The 11,391-nt window shown below is 33.8% G+C and overlaps 5 protein-coding genes across 5 annotated transcripts in view; 3 read left to right on the top strand and 2 right to left on the bottom strand.

Annotated features, from left to right (window-relative positions):
* Positions 1–38: 38 nt before the first annotated feature.
* Positions 39–908, bottom strand: FDP41_008067 (uncharacterized protein; the record flags this gene model as incomplete). Its single annotated transcript, XM_044711880.1, has 1 exon — positions 39–908. The coding sequence occupies one exon, from the start codon at positions 906–908 to the stop codon at positions 39–41; it is 870 nt and encodes a 289-aa protein (XP_044558353.1).
* A 675-nt stretch (positions 909–1,583) lies between these two features.
* On the top strand, positions 1,584–5,239 carry FDP41_008068 (uncharacterized protein; the record flags this gene model as incomplete). Its single annotated transcript, XM_044711881.1, has 2 exons — positions 1,584–2,663; positions 2,903–5,239. The coding sequence occupies 2 exons, from the start codon at positions 1,584–1,586 to the stop codon at positions 5,237–5,239; spliced, it is 3,417 nt and encodes a 1,138-aa protein (XP_044558354.1).
* Positions 5,240–5,531: 292 nt separating this feature from the next.
* Positions 5,532–8,334, top strand: FDP41_008069 (uncharacterized protein; the record flags this gene model as incomplete). Its single annotated transcript, XM_044711882.1, has 2 exons — positions 5,532–7,215; positions 7,421–8,334. The coding sequence occupies 2 exons, from the start codon at positions 5,532–5,534 to the stop codon at positions 8,332–8,334; spliced, it is 2,598 nt and encodes an 865-aa protein (XP_044558355.1).
* A 170-nt stretch (positions 8,335–8,504) lies between these two features.
* On the bottom strand, positions 8,505–10,215 carry FDP41_008070 (uncharacterized protein; the record flags this gene model as incomplete). Its single annotated transcript, XM_044711884.1, has 2 exons — positions 8,505–9,634; positions 9,678–10,215. 2 exons carry the CDS (start codon positions 10,213–10,215, stop codon positions 8,505–8,507), a joined length of 1,668 nt encoding a protein of 555 aa, XP_044558356.1.
* A 547-nt stretch (positions 10,216–10,762) lies between these two features.
* Positions 10,763–11,391, top strand: part of FDP41_008071 (uncharacterized protein) — a gene marked incomplete at both ends in the record, with an annotated part of 3,025 nt that continues 2,396 nt past the window's right edge. Inside the window, one exon of the mRNA XM_044711885.1 lies at positions 10,763–11,351. Within this exon, the coding sequence (XP_044558357.1) occupies positions 10,763–11,351 (589 nt within the window). The remainder of the gene's footprint in view (positions 11,352–11,391) is intronic.

The raw sequence follows: 11,391 nt of genomic DNA on the forward strand, positions 1-11,391 counted from the left end.
TCGTTTCGTCTCTGAGCTCAATTTCATTCGTAAAATGGTTAATTGTTATTTCCATTATTATTATTATTATTGTTGGAAGAAACTCTGCATCTATCAAAGGATGGAAAATTGCAACCAGCAAACACTGCAATCAGAACAATGATTACAAAAATTACAATCAATATCAGTGCGAGTAGAATAATTCTCTTTTTCATGGTATTTTTCAGCTTCTTACTTTTTGTTTTGAAGGTAAATGCATGATCTTGTAGCTCATCAGTCTTTTCTGCCAACACATCCAATCGTTCTCCTCTCTCAATCACTTTATCAATATTAGAAATCATGACATCTTTGGTAGCATCAATTTGATTTTTCAATTTGTAAATTTTATCATTTTCTAAATTATTGTAATGAGCCATTCGATCCTTAATGATATTCGAAATGGGTTTAAAATGTGAATTAGAAAGCCCCTCATTATCAAACCCTTGCCTTTTAAATTGTGTTTCTAAATCATCCAAAAAGTTATAACAAATTCTCAGAGGACATTCCGAATCTGCACAAACCACAAAAATATACTTGTTATCAACCACTTTGTAATGAAAATTTAAAGAACCCTGTGTGAGAGTTCGTTTATGATTCGTATGAGATACTTTATCTCCAATTTTCAAACAAATTTGACGAGTCATTTGAGCCTGATGTTGTTGAGAGATTTGAGCACTGCTGGTTAAGCCTCGATAGTATTCACCAATTAAAATACAGGATGATGGTTCATTAGAGCTGTTATTTTGAGATTCATAATATTGGGAGATGTTATTATTGAATAATAAATTAGAAGAATCAAGAGCCTCCCGAAACACTCCAACCATCGCAAATCGTAATTGAGGCTGATCCGATGATGATGAGAAGGAAGAAGACGAATGGTTGTGATTCATTTTTTTTAGAAGTGATGATGAAGGATCGTTCTGTTTCTCAGATTCGATAGGGGGTGTGTGATTTTTTCTATTCTCCAGTTCACTAATGGATCATCCAAAGTGAGTACTCACTCTCCATTCCATGAATAGACGTATTCAATCTCATGGGAGGTATAACGATGATATGTAACGATGATGAATGGTATCAACACGAGAAAATGTTATTTGAGGGAAAATTGGATGAATTTATCCATTTGCTTCATTTATGAACTTTGAATTCTCCTTCCACACACACAGCACACACTGCAGCTCTCTCTCACGAAAGATTCTCTCTCGCCACACTTTAAGAGACCTCTTCAGTCGTCCATTTCCTATGATCTGTTAAAAAATCATTAACTGTCATCATTGGTGGTGTTGTTGAACTTGCACAACAATTAAATATTAAACACTCTCTCATTCTCTCCTTCAAAGCTTTTTACGTTTTTGAGAAGAAGGAACATTGTGATCAAACAGAGTTGTCAACATTTCACAAATCAATTGACAGCAGTGCTCAACATCTCATCACACGAAGACATCATCATCATTGATTATTATTTTCTGAATAACAAAATCATCACGTGTGACTAGTTGTCAAGGAGAAGTAATATAATAATAATAATAGTAATAATAATAATAATAATAATACTATTCAAAGAAATGGCACATACTCACACTATGAATAATAACACTAATAATAACAATAACATGAATTATAATAATAACACTACTAATAATAACAACAATACAAATGAATATCAATCCATGATTGATAGTATCAGTGATATAGAAAATGAAACCAGTGTCTATGTGAGTGATGGTGCTTTTATTGAACAATTATTGAGTCAACATAAAGGTCTTCGAGGAGTTGGTGGTTTATCTTTGAATGATCAAAATCGACAAAAACGAAAAACTTCAGCTCAAAAGTCCACCCATCCATCAAACAACAACAACAACAACAACAGTAATAATAGCACTAACAGTATTAGTGACAAAAAATCAAAAGGATCCTTCAAAGATAAAGTCTTTTCAACCATCAAAAAGGGTTTGGAACAAGTCAATCAAGCTGCAACAGGTGGTGGTGGTGGAAATAACACGACTACTACGAACAGCAGTAGTAGTACTAGTAGTAGTAGTAGTACAGGAAAGAGTGTGGTTGATCAATCGTCATCCACACCCACCTCTTCATTGAATTCCTCATCGAATTCCTCTTCTTCTTCATTGAATGAAACAACGACGACGACGACTCACACCTCTATCAACAATCAACTTTCCATTAATGACACCTATCAATTGATGGTTGTTTTTGATTTTCATTTATTTGCAACTGGAGATGAAAGTATTGAAATTCATTTTGCCATGTATTCATTGAATGAAGCTCGTTTTATTAGTGAGAGTATTGTCATTTCAAGTGACAGTGGTAAAAATAGAATTTCATTATTTCGAGATATTACTGGAAGTAATTTATTGAAGGATGATTTGTATTTGGTTGGAAGAGCATTTAGAAAATATGAATTAGGACATCAGAATTCTTTGAATACTTTTGCTTCCTCTAAAAATCTCTCCATTCAAAGTAGTAGTAATTCAATTTCTCCAAATAAGGATGATTTGGATATTGACACATTGAGAAGACCATTGGCAGTGTGTGCCATTCCATTCGATTCAGAAAGTATCAAAGAATTAGCCAATGGACACTCTGTAACAAAATATTGTGAATTTTATGAAAAGAGTCATGAAAAGGTAGGTCATTGATGAATATGTACCAGTTCTCATCATGTCCATATCATTCATTTAACTTTTCATATATTATTACATATCATTTAACTTTTCATATATTATTACATATCATTTAACTATTCATATATTATGTATATTGTACAATGCCATGTCCATATCCCGTGTTCAATGATTGGAAATGAATCCATTCAACTCCATTCATTTACATGAACACCACATTCATTATATATTTCCATTTCTAGAAATTCACCATGTTACATGCAGTCATTGCCGCTCAAAACAGTGGAAGAAAGCTCAATGCTAAACCCACGTATTTATTAGAGGACGACCATCCATTGAGTACGACCAGTAGTACTAGTAGTAATAACAACTCTTCCACCTTTGCAAGTGACAATTTAGACAATGCCAATGATGTCATGGACTTTGCAACCTTACTGTCGGGCAAAGATTCCTCTTCACTCTCTCGAAAAGGCTCCATTCACAGTAGTTGTGGTAGTGCGCTGGGTGGAATGAATCCAACACTCCTCTCATTGACCGCCAATTCTGCATCTACGGCAGGTAGTTCAAATTTGGATAGCCGACATTCCGCTTTTGGCGGTAGTGGTTCGAATCTCAGTGTGGCCACTCTGAGTAGTAGTAGCAGTGGCAATACGAGTAGCACCACCACCAGCCCCAACACGACACTCCCTTCAGCGGCCTCAAATCACGATTCAACCTTGGTCCAGAGTGCACCCACCTCACTCTATACTTACACTTCGATTGGAAGTGAATGTAAGGCATTGAAGGATCAATTGAATGTGAATTTTGTATTCTATAAGGGTGATTATGATGTCATTATGAAAGAAGTTCCACAATTTCAACGTTTATTCACAGCCAAACCTATCAATTGGTTCTCCATCAACACAAAGAATGAAGCCAAAACGAATTACTCCTTTCTAGAGAATCGATGTGACATTTATCCATGTTTGGATCGAGCCACTTTTTCAAGTTCCATTTTGAAATCCAAAAATCCACTCATTGTGATGCGATTATTTGAAGTGAAAAATCCACAAACGAAGGAAGGTAAATTTATTCCCATTTATAGAACAAACACAGGACCTGGTTCGTCGTCTTCGTTCGTGAACAAACGATCCAATAGTATAACCAGTCAGACTGATTCATTTCATTCGAATTCATCAAGTGGTTCAAATTTGGGAGGTAGTTTTTCATCTAATGTTGAATCTTCTTTCACTAGCACCACATCATCACCCAATAACCATTTCAATCCTTCTTCTTCTTCATTCTCTTCTTCTTCTTCTTCTCAACAACAACAAGATGAAGAGATTAATCATGAACACGACATGAATGGTCCTTTCCATTATTCAAGTTATGTCTTTTGCAAAAAAACCAATCCAAAATATTTTGAACCTTTTCACATTGATGCTTCACATGTGGAGAATTTTGATCATCTCTATTTATACATTTATGTCTATAATGTGAATTACAAGTCATCAAAATATGAATTAGAGGAACAACCTGTATTGATTGGATATTACAAATTCACAGATCAAGATTCACTCATGAATTTTGAAAAGATGAAATTAATTGAACTCTACAAGACGAAATCATCTTTGAGTAGTCCGAGTGGTGACTCATCATCCTTATTGAATCATTCATTCTCCAACATTAACAATAACATTAACCTTAACAACAACAATAGAATCATCACTTCACGAACCAATGTACTTGCTGTCATTCCAGATTTGAAAATGAGCAAACCAGAAAAGAATAATATCAAAATGAGTATCATCTTTTTCATTTCCTCCATTCCACATTCACACTTGTTACAAATTCTATTTTTATGGAAACAATTCATGTTGAAAAATGTATCCATGATGGAATTATTAGAACAAGTGAAAAAGAAAATTACTTATAAGGAATGTGTTCTACATGCTCACAACTTGTTCAAATCATTATTTTCAATTTTAGAATTTTATGATGAACATGAAGATATTCGTAACAAAACTCTTGAAATTCTCTTTTATTTGATTGGACAATACTTTTCAAAGACTGAACAATTATTTGAACAAATTGTGTCAAAAATTCCAATCAGTGAAAAGGTCTATCAATCCATTTTGAAACATTTAAATGATCGATTTCAAGAATCCATTACAAGTCTTGAATCCATTTTGAAAGAATTGAATGTTCCAACCACCACCATCAGTAGTGCCAATACCATCAGTACCATCAGTACCACTAATAATAATGCAAGTAGTAATAGTAATGGTAATAGTACCATTACTACGACTAGGACTAGTACTAATAGTAATAGTAGTACTAATAGTAGTAGTACTCATCGAAGGAATAGTCTTGGAGGAAGATCCTCATCCTCATCAACAAGTTCTCCTTTAAATAGCACCAACACCACATCAGCAACCACATCAGCAACCATTCCTGAATCTCACTACAAATCTCTCTATCATGCCATTCAATCCTTCTCTCTGGTCATGATTCTTCTCAAAAAGAGACACTTTTCAAAAAAGAAAAAATCATTCCTTGTGCCATCCAAAAAAAGAAAAACATTTGAAAGAAATTTCTGAATTCAAAGAACAATTTCATAGTCTCGTTGCCAAATTATTAGCCATTTTCAATTTGGATGGTAAAAATGTTCCAAATATAGCCATCATTAAGGGAAATTTGATGAAAAGTCTCACTGTGAGTGTGTTTGATATTTTACATGACATGTTACCACATCATCATTTCTCAAATTTCCTGAAAAGTCTTTTTGAGAGTATTACAACCATCACACTCACTGAGAAATTTAATGTTTATTCCAATGTATTGAAATGTAAATGTTTTATTCAATTATCATCACACTATCATTTAACAACAATGACGACAACGACGACATTAGATGCATCTAATCCAACTACTACTACTACTACTAGTCCTAGTGGTGGTAGTCCTAGTGGTATTCAAAGTGGTACTACTAGTCCAATGATTCATCGAAGTGGAAGTAGTAATAGTAATAGTAGTAATAATAACTCCTCTAATACTACTACTACTACTACAACTAGTGGTGGTGGTTTCAATTCTCCTCCACAAACATCCTTACAACACAACCATCGATATGAAATGATCGATTCCATCATTTTGAAAATTCTCTTCCCAATGATTCGAGAAAATTTAAAGACCCATTCGAGTGCTACTACGAGTGGTGGTATTCAAAGTGGTGGTGTAGAGACCCATATGAACACCACCACCACCACCACCACCACTCATGCTTCTCAACAATCTTACAAACATTATTTAACTCTTTTAACTCAAATTTCAAGATTATTCGAAATGATGTTACTCCATGTGTTGAGTGTTGAAAAAGAAGAAAAAGGAATTGATATTCCAACACCACTTATCATTCTCTTTGAACAATTATGTCAATTTGGACCTACTCTCTATCATTTGGACATGTCATTGGCCAATGAAAGTAAGAAGTATTTGAAAGAAATGTCAAATGTCAATTCAGATTTATTATCAAAATCAAAAATATCATTTGATCAATTATATACCAATAACTTGGAATTGAGAAAGAAGATTTATTCAATCTATTATGTGATTATTTATTGGTGTTCAACTGTAAAGAATTTTGAATTGTTCAATCAAACAATGAAAATAGATTCAAACACCAGAGAGAATATCATTTCAATAATATTGACAATGATTAATTGTACATTGAATGGAGGAGAATTTGGAGACAAATCGTGTGCTGTTGTTAATCCATTGGTTTCAGAAATTGAAATGTTTCGACCTTTCCATAAAAAGCGAGTGAAGGATATATTTGGATTCTTACAATATTTACAAAAGTTGGAACAATTTAATAATTTGAATACTGTCATTGTAGTCGATTGCAACTTGTTGATTGAGAGTTTATGTTTGGCATCCTTCTCGAGTATTCTTGAAACCGAAACTAGAATTACCATATTTAGAAATATGATCGAATACTCAACGACTCACATGGAACGTCAACAGTCACCACCAAAAAACCTCTCAAATCCTCTGAATTTACAAAAATTCATTGAAATACTATTCCTCATCTTTTCCTCTCCTCCTTCTTTGAAACAAAACAATTCGTCAAAGAATTCTTTATTGACAGAGTGGAGTGAATTTGTGTGTAAGAGACTCTTTTCCAAGATTAAGAATTCCATTCCAAACTTGGAAGAATTCTTTACAAAACTCTTTGAAAATTGTGTGAATTTAGATTTGGTGAACATGTACTTTATTACTCCTCTCGATAGTAGTAGTAATAGTAGTAATAGTAATAGTAATAGTAGTAATAGTAGTAGTCAGAGTGGTGGTCAGAGTGGTAGTGCCATTTCCAAGAAGGATTCTTCAACATTTGATCTTCAACAACAACAACTCGTGGTGATTAAAATGTTCAATCAATTGGAATTGAAAAGGAAAAATCAAAAACTTTCACAAGTGGATTCACCACAAAAGAAAGCTAAAAAGAATGTTTTAGTAGATCGTTATGAAATTTTGAAAAAGATTGGAAAGGGTGGATTTGGAAGTGTGTTCAAAGGTAAGAGATCACAAATTTTTTGTTACAAATTATTTTTGAGATTTTATCAATTCTGAAACCTCTTGTTTAACCTTTTTTCAAATTTCAATTCATGAAAATCATTCCACTCTAAAATGATCACTTTATGATGATGCATTGGATTGTTGATCTCATCACTTCAATTGTTGATGAAATGCAACCATATAATCTCATCACTTCAAAACAGTTTGTGATTTGAATAGTGAAGATAAAAAGATTCTTGCCATGAAAATTCTTCCAAAAGAAGAAGGTAACAATGCAGAATTCATTCAAATGTCCAAACTCAATCACAAACACATTCTACCTGTTTATGAAATCTTTGAAACTAAATTAGGAAATTATGACAAGTGGTGTTTCACAATGCCTTTCCTTGAATTGGGTGATTTCCAATCCTACTTGTTGAATTTGAAATCTCATTTACCAATTAATAGAATTCTCAATTTCATGGATCAAATGTTATCATGTATTGAATATATTCATGGAAGAGATGTTTATCACAGAGACATCAAACCAGAGAATTTCCTTTTAAGGAATGAAGATGAAGTGGTATTGAGTGATTTTGGTCTCTCCAAAGGTGATGTTGAAACACTAGTCACTAAAACGAGTATTGTTGGTACAGAATTATTTCAATCACCAGAATTATTTGCAGGTGATGTCAAAGATGTCTCTAAAACAGATATTTATGGATTGGGATGTGTTTTTTATATCATGATTACACGAGATTTCCAAACGACTGTTCGTATTTCAATCATGAGTAATGGAGGTAAAGAAATTAGAGAGAAATTAACACTAACTTTGTGTGGCAATGTTGGTAATAGTGGTAATGTTGGTAATAGTGGCAATGTTGGCAATAACAGTGGTGGTAATCATGACAAGAACTCGAATCCTGTGACAAGTGGTACAAGTGGTGGTGATACAAGTGTCTCACACCATGGTGACACCTCCTCTTCCTCCTCTTCCTATAATATTCAAGCTCTTATTGATTTTGTCATGATCATGTTGGATAAGGATTATGAGAAAAGACCATCAGCAAGTGTAGCAAGACATGTTTGGTTAGAACAAAAGATTGGTTACAAGTCGTCTTCACTTGAATCAATATAGTGGTAGTACAGCACAATGTTGGTGGTAGTGCTAGTGGTAGTACAGCACAATATTGGTGGTAGTTGGTGTGATGGAAACATGAATTCAAACAGGAATTCTGAACAAATCATCATCATTGTATAAAAACATTGAAATGACATTGAATGAAATGACATTTACTTTCCATGATTTTATTTGGTGCAAAGGTGAGAGAATGTTTTTGGGAATTCCTTTTCAAATCCTTGTTGTTCTAAAAGTTTCTTCAATAGAGCTTTAGAAAGATTGAACTCGTAGTAATAATCTTCTCTTTGATTCTTCTCCATCATCATGAAATATTTTTTCATTAAATCATGCAAATGGAAACCCAATTCGACTTGCATTCTCAATGAGGATTCAATCACTTGTTCCAAAATCCATGCCATCGTAGAGGGTGATGTCATGCAGGAGGTGTCAGTGATTTCATAAATATGAGTCTTGGATCGATCGCTTTCCAATACTGAACTCTTTCTCTCCCATTCCAAAGGAACAGAATCAATTCCCATTAAGGTCATGACTCGAATTTCCTTATTGGAGGTTGTGGTGGAAGAGTTTATAAACTCGTTGAGAAGAGTCTCTTGATCGTGTGGGCTCAAATCTTCCAAACAAGAATTCAATACATGGATTCGAATGGTGATTCTTTCAGTGTTCATTGTTGAACTACAACTCACATCATTTTCATTCGAACCATTAGATGAATGATAATGGAAACAACAAGAAAATAATTCCACCCAACACAACACTCTCCAAAAAATGTTCAAAAATTCACTCGCATATTGAATGGTATGTTTTCCTTTGTGAATCAAATTCCACCGTGTGAGAAGGAAATGCATGAATGTATCGAGAGGATTCTCCTTGCAAGAAAGAGCCTTCTTAATTTCATAGAGACATGACACATAAATATAATCACGATCATCTAATGCGGTGATGATTATTTCTGGATGAGGAGTTGCAAAATTTGTTTCGTTTTGAATTTCACTCATAATCATGTCGTATAATTGTCCAATCAAAGAGGTGCTCTTGAAGGTGGCAGATCCATGTTTTTCCTGATGGTAATGAGGATATCCTGGTTCCACTTCAATCGAATTCTCATTCCATTCCCTCACCGTGATTGGATAAATCGGAGTATTCAACAAACTCAATCGAATTCTCTTTAAATGGTCACCACCACTCGTACCACCACCACTTGCATAGATTTTATGATTTGAGACATTTCGTGGTGGAATGGCCCAATGCTCCACCACCAAAATGACCTTTTTAGGATCATTCGCAATTTCCTTTTGGACTACTTTTCAATGAAACAATGAGATATGGTAACATTCCGTGACGATACTCCTCTTGATTGTCCGAGGTGAAATTTGGAAAATATGGAAATAGAGTAACACTTCGAATACGGAAGTGAAATAAGGAATTAATAAAATATTCTTGTTGTTCAGAATTATCGTTGGTATTGTTCAAATATCGATGAATTTCATGTAATCCTTCCAGAGTGACTAGAAACATTTTTGTAATCTTTTTTAACACTTCAAATCGTTCATCAAAATTCATAAAACCATCACTCGATGGATCTTTCTTTTTTAATTTCATAATAAAAGGAATGGATGATAAATATTTCATCACGTCATTCTGAGAATGAATCACTGGAAGACCATGTTTCAATTCATGACATTCCAATAATTGATGGAGAGAGGATGAATCCGTTTGTAAAAGATATTCTTTAAATTCGGACCTAATGTCAAGAATTCGATCCAAAGTGCGTAACCATTGAGCCTTGTCACTGATAAATTCATTCGAGCTTTGTAATTTAATTTCATTGGGGAGAAGTGATGGGGATCTTGCATCGAGTGAACCAAAGTAGAAGGGCATTTTTTAAAATGAAGAAGAGATTGGTGATCAGCCGGGATGATTGGATGTCCAATGGACTTGAATTTGACACCTGACATGACAACCTTTCAAAAAAATCAAAAAAAAAATACAGGAATGGGTTTATTGAAAAATAAACAAATTATAGGTACTCAATTGTCCGACGATAGTGTGTCTAATGGGTGTGTAGGTGTGAGGTGTAGATGTTGTTGGAGTTGAGTTCGCCAAGCTGACTGCTAAATGTTTGCAGAAATCCTCTTCCAATCATCACTCTTCTGAATTTCTTGAGAGCAGTACCTCTCTTGAACACAATATTACCTTCTTTGATATGGGATGGATTCAACATGTTGAACATTTACTCTCTTTGAACTTTTTCAATTTCCCATATATGGATGTTCAGGGACATTCAACGATGAACGTTTAATCCTTGTTACGTTGTAAACAAGTCTTTCTCTCCACTCAGAATATCATTGACACCAAACATTCACCTCTTTTGAAAGAATTTATTCAAAAACATTCTTCATGTCACACGTTCTCTCATTATTCAACGATGAAATTTTCAGAAAAATTCAAAATTTTGAGTGAAATTTCAAATCATTATTTAGTGAGTGTCAAGGGATTGAATGTCATTCATGAATGTTTATTTCATTATGAGAAATATTTGAAAGAATTCAATGATGAGAAGAATATGGATCAATCTCAAATGAAAGAATTCAATGATGAGAAGAAATCTCAAAAAAGAAACAAACGTTTGACATTTGGTTACACGTGTTTCGATGATGATGATGAATGTGGTGATGAATATGATGATGAACATTCTAATCGATCAAAACAGAATTCCATGAATTTCAACATTTCTCAAGAAGAACATTCCTTCATTTATTGTGCTCAAATTATTCCATACTTTGCCTATTGCCCACAAGTTCATGATTTACTTCGAAAAGAAGACGATAATTATGCTATTAGTCCTCTCTTTTTGATTCGACTGAAGAGAATTCCATCATCATATCTTCATTTATCACAACAACAATCATTACCACAGAATGACATTTTATTACAACATGACATGGAGAATTCAGATTCCACTTTTCATGCAACATTGTCAGATTCTTCCCTTCTTCATATTCATCCCTTAGAAGGTAAACACACTTGCAATGAAGATTTCATTTATTTGAAATT

The sequence above is a fragment of the Naegleria fowleri genome, assembly GCF_008403515.1.
Source record: "Naegleria fowleri strain ATCC 30894 chromosome Unknown tig59, whole genome shotgun sequence".
Taxonomy (NCBI): domain Eukaryota; phylum Heterolobosea; class Eutetramitea; order Acrasida; family Naegleriidae; genus Naegleria; species Naegleria fowleri.